The sequence below is a fragment of the Crocuta crocuta genome, unplaced genomic scaffold (genome assembly GCF_008692635.1).
Source record: "Crocuta crocuta isolate KB4526 unplaced genomic scaffold, BGI_CrCroc_1.0 scaffold253, whole genome shotgun sequence".
NCBI classification, from domain to species: Eukaryota; Metazoa; Chordata; class Mammalia; order Carnivora; family Hyaenidae; genus Crocuta; species Crocuta crocuta.
The window spans coordinates 6,494,829-6,511,598 of NW_027529451.1; the positions used below are offsets into that span (position 1 = coordinate 6,494,829).

A 16,770-nucleotide genomic window follows, 5' to 3' on the forward strand; every position below is an offset into this window, starting at 1 on the left:
GATTTACTTATCCATACATGTTTACAGCACATGTGGTCTTTAACACCTTTTTGAAAAACCCAGTTTCTTAGATCTGGATTAAATTTATTTACTATTGATTAGTAAGTGATTCAGGCATGAAAGCACTTTTCAAATTGTCACAATTTCAGTTCCTTGACTGACTCCTTAGAAAGAGCTCAGTCCCAAGCCATTGCCTCTGTAAATCCTTCACCTATTGAAGGTGAGGTTTTCTCCCCAGCTGATGCCTCCAGCCTTGTTAACTGATACCTATGGTGTAATATACAGCTTTCACTTTGAAACTGGATTATATTTATTTCTACTAACGCAGTTCATTGCATTGGGGAATTCTCTCCATTTCTAGCACAGGAAATATATGCTTAGGAACAGCATGTAGGAAATTGAGATGTATTTTCTTGATCTGAGTTTAAGTTCAGTTTGGGGGTGTAAAGCCTTTCCTTCCTTGGTGGGGGGACGGTAAGTAGGTGCTGGGAAGAATCCTCATGTTTTTCATTATCAGATTCCTCCTTGCCTTCCTCTTTCCATTTGTTTTTTCCTAGAGCAGTTGACCTGAGTTCCACAAGAAACTGGAATTACACCAGGGATTAGGACTTGGAATTCTTTCTTGATATTTTTTTCCTTTTTCCAGTAGACAGGCTGGTTGTATATAAGTATAAAAATTAAAGGACTCTATGTTCTTTAAAAGAGGAAAAGGTTGTGCTTTTATTTTTCAATCCTTTAAAATTTTGTTAATGTCAGGAATCTTAAAAAGTTATTTTGTCTATCTGTCTGCATTTATTTAATAATTTGATAAACAGATAATGAAATGTGTATTATCCTCAGACTCTCTGTGAGACCATTGGGTTGGATTTTAAGCAAAGGACCCAGCTCCTGAATTCAATCAAATCAAATTCTCATAATAGTGGAAAGAGCATGGACATGTATTATGGAAATTTAATGAGATTTAGCTGGTCCCCTATTGATGGACATTTATAAGTTATGGTGCATGATAATTATGTTACAATACCGAGCAGCATTTCAGAAGGGTAATATATGCTAATGTGGAAAATTCTTCCTACATAATTAAGGTACACAAACAATAAAACCAACACGCTAAGCAATAGTGTCCCCTTTGGAGCTGGAAAAAAAAAGAATACCAGCGCTAGACAGGTGGATTAACTGATATATATTTCTGCATTTTCCTGGAAGAAATTATTTAAAAAAACAAGAGTGGGAATCGGCGGGGGGGTTGAGAAGAGGTCTTGTGCTTTTTTTTTTAAATTTTTAACCTTTGTAAAGTTTCAATTTACTACCTTAAAATCTTCTTTCTATTTACATGTTTATTCATTTTAAATGTCAATGAGGTATCTGCACTATAATATTATAGCTGTATTTTTTCTTCTTTGTACCTATTTCTAAAAGTGCCATGTTACATTGAGTATATAATAATACATACGGTATACAGAGTCAAGTGTAGTGCCTCGGAAGTATGGAAATGGAAACAGCTCTATCAGAGTCAAGTGTAGTGCAGTGGAAGTATGGAAATAGGAGCGAGATCAGATATGGCCTATCTTGGTCAATACATAATCTTCTTTTTTTTTTTTTTTTTCTTTTACAAATAGTTTATTGTCAAGTTGGTTTCCATATAACACCCAGTGCTCATCCCCACAAGTGCCCTCTTCCATGCCCATCTCCCTCTCCCCCTCACACCCATCAGTCCTTAGTTTGTTCTCAGCATTCAAGAGTCAGGCAGAGAAGGACAAATACCATATGTTTGCACACATAGGAGGATTAGGAGGAACTTAACGGAGGACCATGGGGGAGAAGAAGGGGGGGGAAATAGTGAGGGAGAGGGAGAGAGGCAAACCATGAGAGACTCTTGAATGCTAAGATTCTCTTATTTTTAAAGACTTTTTATCTGAGAAACCTTTCCCTTAATGATTTGCCTTCTAGCATAGGTGGTTCCCCAGTTGATAGCTGGATATGTAAGTCAGTTGTAGGTAAGCAAGTTGATGCTGTTTTGGAAGTGCTGATCCTTTTTACTTTCTTGGTGTCAAAACATCCTGTTCATTCAGCACAGGTAATGTTTTCATCTTATTCCTTATAAAATGAACCAAATTTAACCTTCAGTGTATACTAGTGTCCCACCTACGTGAAACATTAACTTTCTCATTTAATTTATTCCCCTTAAGGGGTTTGGTTTTTCTCGTAAAAATAATCTCTTCTTATTTGAAAAGGGTTGTCAGAGAATTGTTACAAACACAGAAAAAGATGATATTTTAATACTTAAAACAAAGAGGTGAGCTTGAGATAATTACTTAGGCCATAATATAACCGATCAAAAAGTGATTTTCTCTGTCTTACGTCTGGGCAAACAGCAATTCTCTGCTTTTATTATCACCGTGGGGCATTTTCCTTTTCTGTAAGGCCATTCTGAATAGTAGAGAATTATATTTGAAACTAAATATAAGCATTAATCCATTACTGAAAGATAAAATTGGGAATGTACCTGCAAATCACACTTTATTTAAGATTTATTCACTTATTATTTATTTCCATCTTTTTGGTTTCTATTTCTGTGTTCATTTTGTCCTAAATGATAGTAGTAAAGATGTGTATGACACTTGTAAATATAATCCTTGTGATTTGTTTATTCTGTTAAAAGAAACTGCTGTTAAAATGGCAGTATAAATCATCTTAGAAGATCTTACTGGTTGCCTAGTGTTCAGTGGTAACTATAGCCTGTGGGCAGAGAACCACTGTAATTGTATCCTAATGAATATTCAGTCTTTTTGTGCCATCTTCAAATTATGAAGTTAATCACAAGAACTGCTTGAAACTCATTTCCTTTTACCTCCGATGGTAAGGGCAGGTAGAAAGTAAGCAGTGGAAGAGTGTTTGATGAGAAACCCAGAGAACAGGATTCTGGGTGTGACTTTGCCACCACCTACTACAAATTAGCTGACAATTCATTAAACTTTCATTTGCCCTGTTGGTAAAATTAAAGGTTTGAATTAAAAAATTTTAAGATCAGATGACAGACTATATACGTATGTATGCCTTCCAGGATAAAAGTTTATTGCAACTAAGAACTACCCAGATAACTATAATTAATTTATTATAGTACACAAAACATAATTAAATGGTAAATAAGATGCTAGAAATCAAAAAGAAATGTAACCAAATTGCCCATGCTGCCATAGGTATAAGGCTTTCTAACTCCAAAATATAATACTTATGTGTTGTAAACCTGAAGTAATGTTTATCATTAATCAAAAATAGTTTGATTTATTTTTTTTACAAGAAATGAACTATGTTTTTTTATTAATATGAAGAATGTGGAGCCAGGGCAAACCTTACCATGGCTACTATCTATGGAATGTGCACCTGACCTAAATCTATGGCCTTTGAGGAAATCACCAAGGGAACTTTGCCTTAAGTGTAAAGTACAGTACAAGGACACCTGGGTGGCTCAGCTGGTGAAGAGTCCCACTCTTGATCTCAGCTCAGGCCTTAATCTCAGGATTGTGAGTTCAAGCCCCGCATTGGGCTCCATGGTGTGCATGAAACCTACTTAAAAAAATACACAAATAAATTTTAAAAATAAAATAAAATACAGACAGGGCCTGGTTTTGTACCTGATCACTAGGTATGTATACACAGGAGGCTTTACTAAACATCCCCTCTTTACTGAGACAGGTTTAAACTTGGGGCTTGAAACCTCCATGTTGAACAAAAGTGAACCTATGTGCAATTATATAATTTTCTTCTTTGAAATTATGATAGACAGGCTTACAACAAAACTAAAATTTAAAACTCCGTATTCAAGTCACCATCAAAAGCAAGATTCTTACTCATTAATCTTCTGTTTTGCTCAATTTCTTCCTCGAACCTGGTGTCCTATAACGAGCTACCCCATGTGAGGCACGTTTCATACCCAACATTGATTGGTTGCCAAGGCGACTTCCACTGCTGCTTTGGGCAAGCTCATGTTTTCTCTCTCCTTTTCTGCTAAAAGCAGAGGAACTCGTGGTGTAGGATCAAGGGCAAGATGCCAGGAGAGCAAAGTATAGGTTGAACCAAATAGAGATTTGGAGTGAATCATAAGTTCTCTCTGTTTCATCCATCAGCAGCAAAAGGACTGAAGTTCAAACAATAAAACTGGAAGCTTTAGGCTTGAAGGGATACCAGCATCCAAGAACAGTCCATATCCTTCCTTGCATAAATCCAAGGGAAAAGTTGGGGGAATTGGCATCTATCTGCCAGGTCCAAGAGTCTCCTATCCCTGAGTTCATCTGAGTCAAATTTCCCTATAAGAGAAACCCTGCTACTCTGAACAGAATTGCCCTTTATGTTAGACCCCAATCAAGGGAAGTGATAGTTCCTTCACAGAGTTCCAAGAGTTTGGACTTCTAGAAACTCTTCGTTGTTTCTCTTCCAGTATGTGCCATTGATTCTTGCATAAAATTCTGGAATGCTGCCTCTTCTCAGCTTTCCTATGTACTGTGGTCAGTATTATCAGTATCACTGTCTGCTTCCTCATCCTCTTCAGCCAAAGTTCCCTGAGTCAGGATCAAGTCGAAATGGTCAAGCGCAGGAGTTAAGCTGTCAGTGGCAGTCCCTGTATCCAAGGCTACAGAGCCCATATCGTTCTGAAGGTGTTCCAGTTATTCTTTCTGCTGCTGGCTCTATGCACTGGCCAGTGATTTCTTCAGACATTCATATTCAGGACATTACTCCCTTTCATATTCTTCCACAGCACTGGTGACTTGCATAAAGAGTTCATCTTAGCCTGTACTCACAACAGCAGATACCACCCTAAGTGAGCTGTAAAACTCATCTAACACCAGGCTCATTAAACGAGTGAGGTTACTGACATATTTAATCTTGATTCAAGGCATCTTGGAAAGCCTCAAAATCTTGCATCCATTCCACTGCAAAGCTGTAATCAATGATGTCAGTTTTATTCATAACCACAATGAAAGGCAGCTTGGTTTTGTACAAGATGCTGCTGGCATAAAGCATATTAGACATGAAGGTCATTGGGTTGGTACTTCTTGATGTGTCTATGACATAAATGACAACTGTTGGAAATGAAGATGCCAGGGCCTCTGTGATGACTGTACCAAAAGTTGACAAAGTGAACACCTCAGTCTGTCCCAGTCAAGACATATTTAGACATGTTCTGGGCCTTCTCCACAAATTTCTTGGCCTGATCAAATCGATAACAAAGAGATTGAGTGAGGTCGCTATACCACCATTGGGCCCAAGTCCATACTGTTTCATGACTTCTTTATACTTGACAGTGTCATGAATAATATTGGCAGGAGAGGGTACTTCATGTACAGCTGGGTCCAGATTAATCACATAAGATGGAGAGCCTTGGCTATGCAGATGTCCCATAAGCCTCTGCACAAAGGTAGTTTTCCCAGATCCCACCATTCCCAACACTGGGGGCTGAGGACCCTCAGATTCATCTACAGGCTCAGCCATCCTTCTCCTGGCTCTGCCCTGTAAATTGTAGTTTAAATTTGGTATTGCTCACTCTAGTATCATCTAGAATGATGATATAGATTGAGCTACAGAAATATGTTTAGAAATAAAGATACATACATATATGCATAGAAAGTCTATCATGTGGAAGAGCATATGTGGAAGAGAAAATGACAAATCTTTTGCAGACAAATCAGAGGGCATGTTTTGTGAAACTTACCTGGATATAACAGCAGGTATTTTGGAATTAGTCATGAAAGATAAGGACATGGGTTTTAACACAGAGCTATTTAGAAATATACTTATATCTATCATTTTTACATCATTACTCTTCATACCAAATCATTACAGATTAATGATGCTGTCTGCATCTGGAGGGACATGAGGGTTGCTGGAAGCTTAAGATTGTGGAGAATTAAGACAAATGCTGTAAGGAGTTCAGATTTATTGTTGTCAGGCTGCCAGTTTACAACGTGGGGTCTATATGGCCCCAGAGGTTCTAAAAGTATGTCAGCTAAATCCCATCATTGTCCATCTCAGTCATTCATATTTTCATTCACTAGACACCTAATAAAAGGATGTTTTTAGCCAGACTAGATAACACCTGGTATTAGTCCTTCATGTGCTGCTCATTCATCATCTGGCCATCAGTAGAGGGGGGAGCCATGCAAGTGACATGGGACTTTTTAAAACCCTGTGTGGTATTGGATGTGATTTCTGAGCTACAGGACACTCTATAGTGCTAGAGAGTGATGTCTACTTTAGGCTTTCAAAATGCCTATCCGCATTCCAATTATAGTATCCACTGCTAGCTGCTAGAAGTTTCCTTTTGCTTGCTTTCTTCCCCTCTAGATTGTGACCACTTTGTCAGGGCAAAGTCAAGGGTAGTGCTGCATACTGTATACTGAATAGATTTGAGGTTTTGTTTTTGTTTTTGTTTTAATGAATGAATTTGGTTAAAATGTTGCTAAGTTTAACATTCTCCAATTGGTATCATTTTTGAATTCTTTAGCATGAAACAGCTTTTTAATGTACAAGTAAATCTGAATATCACAGAAAGTGCTTTTTTCTTTTTATTGAAAACAAATCCATGTCTACCCATTTAAAAAAAAAAGATAGTTTCTAGATTAAAATTTTATACTTTAACTTAGTTCTTGGAATTCTTTTTTTAGTTCCTTAATCTCATTCTCCCATTCAATCCAAGCATTTGTAAGCTTACCTCCAATAAACTGCTTCTCTTATCATTAGATTCTTTTCTACGTGGCTTCTCCTACCCTTCCTTTTTATTTTTCCTGAAGTAAAATTTATAATTTATCTGAGTGATTAATTTTTAGATTTAATACTTAAACCGCCAGACCCGTGAGTCACCACAATCCAATATAAATACCTGAAGAGTTGAAATAAATTGAATGCTAAAGATTAAAAATGTTCACTTCTCTAAGGGGCAGTGAGAATTCTACTATTGATATATAGAAGCTAAGAGATATGTCAATATCTGCTTGTAAAATATGATGGTAAAAAACATTCTTAGTGAATCATAAAACCAAAGGAATGTTATTCTTCGTTATTTTGTTTTTTCCTAGCTCTGGGTTTCGCTGTTCTGTTCTATTGGTTTTTTGGTGTCTTTATCAGTTATTGCTGCTCTCATCTGTATTATTTCCTTCCTTCTACTGGCTTTGCAGTTTGTACTTCCTTAACTAGGTGCTGTAGGTGTAATTTTAGGTTGTTATTTGAGATTTTTCTTGCTTCTTGAGGTAGATCTGTATTGCTATAAACTTCTCTCTTAGAACCACTTTTGCTGTGTCCCAAGGATTTTAGACCATTGTGTTTTCACTTTTATTTCTCTCCGTGTGTTTTTAAATTTTCTTCATTGATTTCTTTGTTAACCATTCATTGTTTAGTAGCATGTTACTTAGCCTCCATCTTTTGTGTTCTTCCAGATTTTTTCTTGTGATTGATTTCTAGTTATGCACAATGTGGCCAAAAAGGATACATGATATCATTTCAGCCTTTCTGAATTATTTGAGACTTGTTTTGTGGCCTAACTTGTGATCTGTTCTGGAGAATGTTTCATGTACACTTACCGCTAAACCAGCCTTATAAGAACTTTTAAGGGAAATTGGCATAAAGAAAAGGCCATAATCAGGAATAAGAATATTGTGAAAGAAAAGAATTTCATAGGTAAATGGAAGCATGTTATAAAAGTAGTAAATTAATCATTTATAAAACCAGTATGGAGGTTAAAGCACAAAAGCCAAAAAAATCAATTATATCTACAAAAATAAGTCAAAGGATTCACAAAATGAAAAGCTGTGAAGTATGCCTTCATATACCTAGAATGTGGGCATGGGAAGTAAAAATTCAGTGCCTTTGGAATGTGTTTAAACAAGTTTGATATAGAGTACTTAATATAGACTACTATATGTGTAAAATATTATATATGAACCTAACAATCACCACAAATCAAAAGCTTATAATAGATACATAAAAAAATGAATAAATAATGAGAAAGGAATCCAAGCAGACCATTCCAGAAAGCCATCAAACCACAAGGGAAGAGAAAAATCAAGTATGCTAAGTTTCAAATAAAAATCAAAACAATTTTATATTAATCTCGCTAGGCAAAATATGTGATCTTGTTTTGTTTGCTTAAAATCAACAAATCCTATAAGCCCCATAAGGTTATCTTATCAGTTTATGCATTGGGTGTTTCATGTTTAATACAAACTTTAGATGACTAGAAATACTCCAGTCAGCAAACAAACAGTAATTACTCCTTCATAATTACCATGCAACTTTATCGCCACACATTGTTATAATTATATTTTAAATACTCCCCATTTTCATGATAGACTATAATGTCTTCTAGCACATTACAATCTGTGCCTTTATAACTGCATCTCACTTCCACAAAGGCCTCTTCTTCATTTAGTCTGTATTTTAACTACTGTGAAAACAGACTGAACAAAGTTAATTGGTAACATAATACTGCAATAAGGAAATGCTAGACAATATAATATTTCAGTGTTACTGAAGTCATCTCATTAATCAAAGTATTCATGTTTCACATCTAAGATCCATTCCTTCTTCCTTACAGAGTCAGTCCCAATCAAATCAGTGCTTCTCAAACTGAAGTATGCAGAGGAAACACCTGGGGACCTGGTTCAAATGCAGATTTTGATTCAGTAGGTCTGGGGAAGGGCCAGATGAGAGTCTGCATTTCTTTTTTTTTTTTTCTTTTTTTTTTTACTTTCTATTTTTTTTATTATTACTTTTTTTACAAATAGTTTAGTGTCAAATTAGTTTCCACATAACACTCAGTGCTCATCCCCACAAGTGTCCTAACAAACTCCCAAGTACGGATCCCATTTCTGCTGGACCTTGGACCACACTTTGAGTAGCATCACATTCAAGTATTATGTATACCTATATGCAAAATGCTGCCAAGAGTATACACACTTGCATGTGCGCACACACACACACGCATGCATATATAAGCTTCCCCCCAACCTCTGCTATAATCCCTTTCAACCTCAAGCCTGGAAATTAATTATTACTGTTAAAAGACTTAACACAAACAGAATCCACATTCAATTTATGAAAGCCTGCCAAGTAACCAGGAGGTAATTTCTCTCTGTAGTGAGATGAGGTAGAGGCAGGACATGGCATATGAGTTACTTTCTAAAGGTTGATTAGTAGTTTGCCAGATGGAGGGTGTGTATGTGGGGAAACTGGGAAAGGAAATTCCAGGCAGGGGGAAAGGTATTCAATGGTGAGGGAACTTTAATCCACAGGAGGAGGAGGAGTCTGGCAAAAGATAAGGTCAAGGGTACAAATTCTTCTCTTCTAGTAAAGGACTTTTGATTTTATCTTGCAGGTATTTAGAAATCACCAAGAACTAGATTATAATATAAATCTTTTTTTTTTTTTTTTTTTTTTTTTTTTGAGAGAGAGAGTGGGAGAGAGAGCATGTGCCAGCTAGGGAGGACAGGAGAGGGGATCAGAGGGAGAGAAAAAGAATCTTAAACAGGCTCCATGCTCAGCAGGGAGTCCAATTCAGGGCTCAATCCCAGGACCCCGGGATCATGACTTCAGCCAAAATCAAGAGTCAGACACTCAACTGACTGAGCCACCCAGGTTTCCCAGAAATGATCTTAATTCATCTAAATCTATATTTTCTCTTATACTCTCAATGAAATCCACTCCCACAGCCTCCCTGGGAAACTAACAATCAGGATTACATGCCTAAATTCAGGTTAATATTAGGAATATTTCATCCTTTTTTAGTGACATTTTTGAAATTTTGTTTCTGGGATTTTATTTTTTTAATTCATTTAATAAAAATATTTGTGGCCCTGTCTGCTTTCCCATTATAATTTTCTTCAAATCAGTAAAGTAACAGCAGATGTTTCAACTTAGCAATGTCAATTGCTAATAGGTCATTACTAACAGCCATCATGTAATAGCTTATGAAGATCCTCAAATACCAGGGTGGCTAAGATTTGATGCCTCTAAGACACTGTAAAACACAACTCACAAAGACATCTCAGTTGTAAGTTAAGAAAGTCTTGTCCTATGGCTTTTAAAATTTTTCTCAGTGTTAAGAATATTGTTTTGGGGCCTCTGGGTTTCTCAGTCAGTTATGCCTCTGACTCTTGCTTTTGATTCATGTCATGATCTCACATTTCATGAGATTAAGCCCCACGTCAGGCTCTGTGCTGAGCATGGAGCCTGCTTCAGATTCCCTCTTCCCATCTACCCATCTCCATTCATGCACGCTCACCTGTTGGTCTCTCTTTCTCTCGCTCTCTCTCTTTCTTAAATAAAGAAACATATATTGTTTTGAAAGTTCTCTTTTCAATAATGAAAAACTTCACAGTAGGTTTAGAACCCAGAATCTATGTTCTATGAATAATTGATCCGTGACAAGCTAGAATACTGTTGTTTGGTAATATTCCTTTCAGGGTACCTTCTGTAAAATTTCTTTATGCTAGTTGGTAGAAGAAATCCTAAGGTTAATAATTCACTCAGAGCCTTTTCTTTTCGTGACAGTGCTGCCCCTGCTAATTCCATAGCTTCCAAGGTTTCACAAAAAAAAGGTCTTTAAATATCTATGTGCATGTGCATGCACGTGTGTGTGTGCACGTGCACGCATGTGTGTGTATACATGCCAAAGATACACATTTTGGGGTCGCAAATTTTTCTTTTTTAAAATATTTTTTTAAAAATTTTAAGTGTATATATTTATTTTGAGAGAGAAAGAAACCATGTGTGGGAGGGGCAGAGAGAGAGAGAGAGAGAGAGAGAGAGAATCCCAAGGAGGCTCCACACGGTTGGCACACAGTCTGACATGGGGCTCAAGCTCACAAACTGTGAGATCATGACCTGAGCCAAAATTGAAAGTCAGATGCTTAACCGACTAAGCCACCCTCAGCCCCCTGAACAGCAAATTTTTCTTGCTTACATTGTGTACACAGCATGGTATTTATCCTAATAGTAAAATACAGATTTGATGGATTGAAACTGTCAATAGATCTCCTGCAAATGAATAACAGCAACAACAACAACAAAAAAAAAATAGTAAAAAAAAAAAACACAACAGAAAAAGGCACAGGAGCATTCAGTGTAGGCAATTGCATATTAACACATGTAAGAGAACGTGACTTGTGTCACACTCAGGGGATAATTGGAAGCCAAACTTTGGTGATGACTCAGGAGGGGAACCTGGGCTGTAGTGGCCAGATGGTCCAGTGACAAGCGACGGTCAGCAAGAACCATTTTGGAAATACAGACCTTCTCAATGGGCAAATCTTTTTGATGTTCCTGGAGGTCAGTTACAAGTTCTGTGGCAAAACCACAAGGAGTTAAAAGTGGGACAGAGCTGATGAACCGTTAAGCCTAGCTGATTAAACACTCAACTCGAACTCTGCCAACCTAGCCTGGTTAGGTTTCATAGCTGATATGTGGACAGTGGCTAATAGAGATGCGAAGCAATAGTGATAATTGTAGCTAATGTGGAGTTAATATTCATTTATGTACCATATACTACTTTAAGCCTTTTTCCCACATTAATTTATCTAATCTTCACAACAGCTGTCTGAGGTAGAGAACATTATTCTCCTCAACTTATACATGAGAAAAATGAGTCACAGAAATATTGAAAGAATTAAAAAAATGCCTGGTCTCTTGTAGCTAGTAAGTCAGGGAGCCAGGAAGCAAACTGCTGCCCCTAACGCTGAAATGCACCCAAACTAAGTGCTAAAGCAGAAACATGAATGACCTCAAGAGAAGTCACTATCATATTCTACACTATTAGAACCAGTTTATTATGTACTTTAAAAGATTCCATTTTAGGAGAAAATAAAGAGAATCCTGCTTCAGATGGTAGAAAGTATGACTCATCAAAGTTATTATCCCAAGAAACATAAAAGGTAGAATCTACAATTTGTTACAGCAGGAAATTTAAGGTATTTCTTGATTTATTTGCCTTTTGTGAGAAATTTGTACTATTACCAGTGATAAACCCATGTGTCAGCATGACCACCCCATTTGAATGGATGAATGTACCTTGAAATTTTAAAATGGCAAAAGAAAAAAATACCCTATCATGAGGAATGACTATACATACATATGTGTTTTTGAGTGTCACAGAAAATTTTCTTTAGCACAGAGTTTTAGGGTCTTTTATTGCATTTACTGTTTCAGTTCTTCATCTAGAGAAAGAATTTCGAATACTTCAGTGTGACGGCAGCAACTGTCTGCGAATATTTCATGACCCAATCTTTCCTTTGTGTGATTTTTGTGGCTTCGTCAAAGTCACCGATGTCGGAAGCTCCTAAAAAGCAGAGTTGGGAACCACTTGTGCGTGGCGAGGAATGATATTGGTTGAATTGTGTGCCAGGATGAGTTACATATTACATGCTGCCTGGATAAGACAAGCAAGACCTTTTGTTTTTCATTTCACCTGGCCAATTGTGACTTTCTGTCTACTTGAGTCATTTTCTTCAACACTGATTAATAGAATGCTGCTGCTAATAAACTAAAAGGAGTGAGTAAACACTACTACCACTGACAGCCAAATGATTTTCAAATATTTGTTTGTAGATACCCACTCATTTGTTTTTCCATTATTGACTTTGGAGACAATGGAAGTCTCATGAATTCCTTATTTTTTTCCCCTGATTCATCCAGATTAATAAATGCAAGCAACCTAGCTTTTCTAAATGGGGAGGAATGGATGTTGGGAAAAGCGGTATCAGTTATCTATTAAGATTATAATGACACATATCGACTGCAAAATTTTAGTGACATGAAACAATAAAGATTTATTTAGCTTACATATTTGTGGGATGGTCTTTACTGACCTCACCTGGGTTTATACGTTTTTCTGTGATCTGTGAATGTCTCCTGATTTTAGATGAGCTCATTCACATGTCCGGGTGGTGGTCATTAGATGATCTACTTTGGCCTTGGCTCTGATGGTAGGGATGACTCTATGGTAGTACCTCATCCTTCAGAAAGCCAGGCTGAACACATTCATGTAGCTATGCAGAAAAGAAAAAGAGGCAAACCTCAATGCATAAAAATATTTCAATCCTCTGCTTGTGTCTCATTTGCTAACATTACTTTGTCTAGAGCAATTCACATGGGGTCAGACCAAGAGTCAGAGGGCTCAATGACACTACATAGCCGAAGACAAGGACACAAGGAGAGATAAAGAATTGGGATAATGCAGGGGAATAAAACTAATTTTATTTCTACCTTTCTAGGTTCTTGGCTGGGACACTCCCACCCCCACCCCCTAGCCCATAATAAAGAGGAGAAAAACAAATAGAAGTTTAATAACATGTATATCTCTTACATGGAGATATCCAGAAAAACCTGGTAACTCTCTGAAATGGTCCAAGTCGCCATCTTAAATATCATCTTTAGCTAGGGGCAAAAGATGTTGGGAAAGGAGCAGTGAGGCCAGTTATAGGAGGTTACCAGAAAAAGCACAGCAAACAAGGGTAAGGTTGTTTACACAGATTTAAGTCCTTGCTTCTCCACTGATAAGTTTCTTGAGATTTAGAATACTCTTTTCCTCCAGATGCAAGGAGGGAGACATGGTTACAAATGGAGATTTCCCTTATAAAAGTAAACATTTCTTTTAAAAGGGTAATTTCTAGTCAGTTTTCATAGCTTTTCTTCTATCTGCTCTTTCTTAAAAATTAATCCTTATGCCAAAGAGACATATTTTTGGGTGGTATATTCTGCTCCCCTTCAAACATTAAACAATTAATTTTTGGAACATTTTCCCAGTGAGTTGGAGGAGGAAAGGTACATTTTAGTGTTCAGATTCTAAACTTACAAAGTAATATATGGTTTATCCAAGCAAATAAACAAACAACAACAACAAAAATCATCCTTCCAGCCATTTTAATTCATTGACCAAGTTTTTAAGGACAATATGGCTTTCTTTTTATTCATTCATTTTTAAAAATATCTGTGCTAATAATCAGCAATTTTTCTAGTGAAGTAAGGGAGCATCAGTTTTCAAAGAATAAGTTTCTCCCTGTTGCATTTTATAAGATTGTCAAATAAGTTTACTTAAGTAACCCAGGATCACCACGTTTTGCCCCAGTCCAGGATTATGTTAGGGCCATATCTTATGGCTATATTTTATCATATGGGCTCATTTAATATTTAAATAACTGTTCTCCCTGGGATTCTGCCTAGATTTCACTGGGAAATTGGAGTGAAAGGGGTTCAATGGCAATCAACTTCTAGCCTATTTGAAATTGCAGAGATTAATGAGAAAAAAACTAATTTGGTTGTGATTAGTAAAATACGAGCTTCTAAAAAGGGAGCTCCTAATGACCTCTTTCCAACTAGAATCTAACAGTTTATACTGTGAAAACATAGTGATTTTGAGGGGAAATATTTATCTACACACAAATATTGGTTATGAATATGTTTCTAATGGTAAAAAGCAAAATGCAACTGAGTACATTTTAAAGATCTTATTGGTTTTATTTAAGCCTTCATGAATCAAGCAGCATCCCATCAAGCAGGTAGAAAGGAGTTGTGAGGAGCTGTGCAAATTGGAGGCTTCTATAGGCAGAAGGGAACGTGAACAAGAAAGTTATATAGGCAAAATTGAATTGGTTATGGGAAGGTCAGTCAGGTAAATTACCTCCCCAGTGCTGATCAGGTGACTCCTGACTGACTGGTTTAAAATTCCATTTCTGGGAGAGCCAAAACTTTAATTAAGTTAGGGCTTGGTTTGATGACATGGAGCTTAGCCTAAGTGACTCCATTTTGGACCCATTGTCTGGCTTTTAACATTAACATGACTGGAAGGAGTTGGCATTTGCCTCTTTACTTCTAAGACAAGTTCACATTCAGCTTCAACTGATTATTTTTTCAACAATATTTTTTGTTTTCTTTTATGGTCTGCCAGTACTTTTTTGAAGCCCAGTCAGATAGAATAACAGTCAACATAATTGAGACTAAAAGGGGGCCAAATATCTCTCCAGAAGCAAGACAACTTCAAAGATATGCATTACAAAGCACTACTGTGACTCAAATAATCACTTGTTTTTAAGGGGGGTTTGCTAATGTAGAGTTGGTTTCTTATCTTCCCAGCCCCTAGTGAGCCTTTACTGTGCAAATTCGCTGATGGAGGACAGAAGAAGCGTCAGAATCAAAGCAAATACACGCAGAATGGAAGGCCCTGGCCCAGGGAAGGAGAGGTGAGTACTGACTGACTTCCCTGAAAATGCAGTAAGACAGACATTTGGGGCCCTAACGAAATCAGGTCCCGTAGAAAACCAAAATGTCTTCAAAGGGGGCAAATGAGTAGGCCTATATTAATGTGTTCAGGATAAAATTACCTGAGGAGGAATGCAGGAATTCAAAATTGACCTCAGTTCTGTACTACAGTAAGCCATCTGTCTTTAACCAAACCTTGACCCGATATACACTCACCAAAAGACTTATCCACAAAGAGTTGATCCATGATTATATAGTAGCTAAAAGAGATTTTCAATAAACTGAATAATGAGAATTGAATGTTTATGTGTTTTGCAAAACCCAAAAATTTCTATTTATTTTATTCTACTTTTGGGATACTCTACTTGCACGTATATGCGTATTTATACATTTTCCCCTATGTTCATAAGTGTGTTGATATGTATTTTATGGAAGTATTTTTCAATATAAAATATGAAAATGTCATATTTTATATTGAAAGAAAATTTTATATTGAAAGAACAGTTGATATACACAAGGTTTTGTTTTTCACAACAAAAAGAAAGGCATTTAGCAGTTAATGATCCACTTACCCTCTTACCACAAAACAGTAGAAAGGCAAGCATATGTATCCAGTGACACTTGGGAATGAATTCCTTTCAGTTATTTTTGTTGTAAGAAGACAAAGAAAAGGTATCGGGACTTCTAAGAAGTTTTTTATTCTCTGTGAAATGGAATGGCATTGTTTGAATGACTTGAATAAATGCTATTTTGTACAAAGGCCATAATTTCAACAGAAGAGCTTCATTTTGTATTTCTATTCAAAGCACTCACTTCATCTATTTCTCATTTAGGAGACAACCCACTTGATGCGGCATTTTACACTTTCAGTACTGAGACTGAAGGAAAAGAGAGTGGGGTTTTCCTCAGCAAAACATTTAGCCATTTTTTATTCACTAAGACTGTCATCTGTTTTGAGTTTTTCCACACAGACCTCAAACCCCCTCTTAAAGTGTATAATTGTGTTCAACTATTGTATAACCTATAACTCATTATTTTAAGACATGAAAAAGAGAATCACCATTGCACACCTGAAACTAATGAAAAAGGAAAGAGTTTCAATATCCCAGTGTTAGAAAGGCAGGCTGTGTTATGTTCAAAAAAGGAAGAGGAAAGGGAATGACCCTTGTGTTTTTAGAGTTGGGTTAGTGATTTAGCTCCATTGCCCCCAGAAGACAGCTAATTTCTGATAGCATTCATCATGACATCCATCCCTTCCCAAACATCTGTAGCCTAGAAAGACTCATTTGATCTTTTAAAAATTTGACTCAAATGCCCACTAATGAGAAAGAATTCTGGATCATAGACCATAACCAATAAGCTTCGACAGTCACTCAGATGAGCTGGGATGACTGAAAGCTCTGTTCCCGTCTCCATAAGAACATGTATTATCACATGTTGATATTATCACATTGTGATATTATCACTATCACAAAATAGATGCCAGTTGAGCAAGACACCTCAAGATACACTGAGATGATACATTGA

At 36.7% G+C, this 16,770-nt stretch overlaps 1 protein-coding gene and 1 pseudogene across 8 annotated transcripts in view; one reads left to right on the plus strand and one right to left on the minus strand.

The window, feature by feature from the left end:
• Positions 1-16,770, plus strand: part of RBMS3 (RNA binding motif single stranded interacting protein 3) — a 702,138-nt gene that overhangs the window by 542,246 nt on the left and 143,122 nt on the right. For all 8 annotated transcript variants that reach the window (XM_077760752.1, XM_077760745.1, XM_077760748.1 and 5 more), the window contains exon 7: positions 15,118-15,224. In XM_077760752.1, the coding sequence (XP_077616878.1) occupies positions 15,118-15,224 (107 nt within the window). The remainder of the gene's footprint in view (positions 1-15,117; positions 15,225-16,770) is intronic.
• On the minus strand, positions 4,384-5,490 carry LOC144228824 (GPN-loop GTPase 1 pseudogene; annotated as a pseudogene).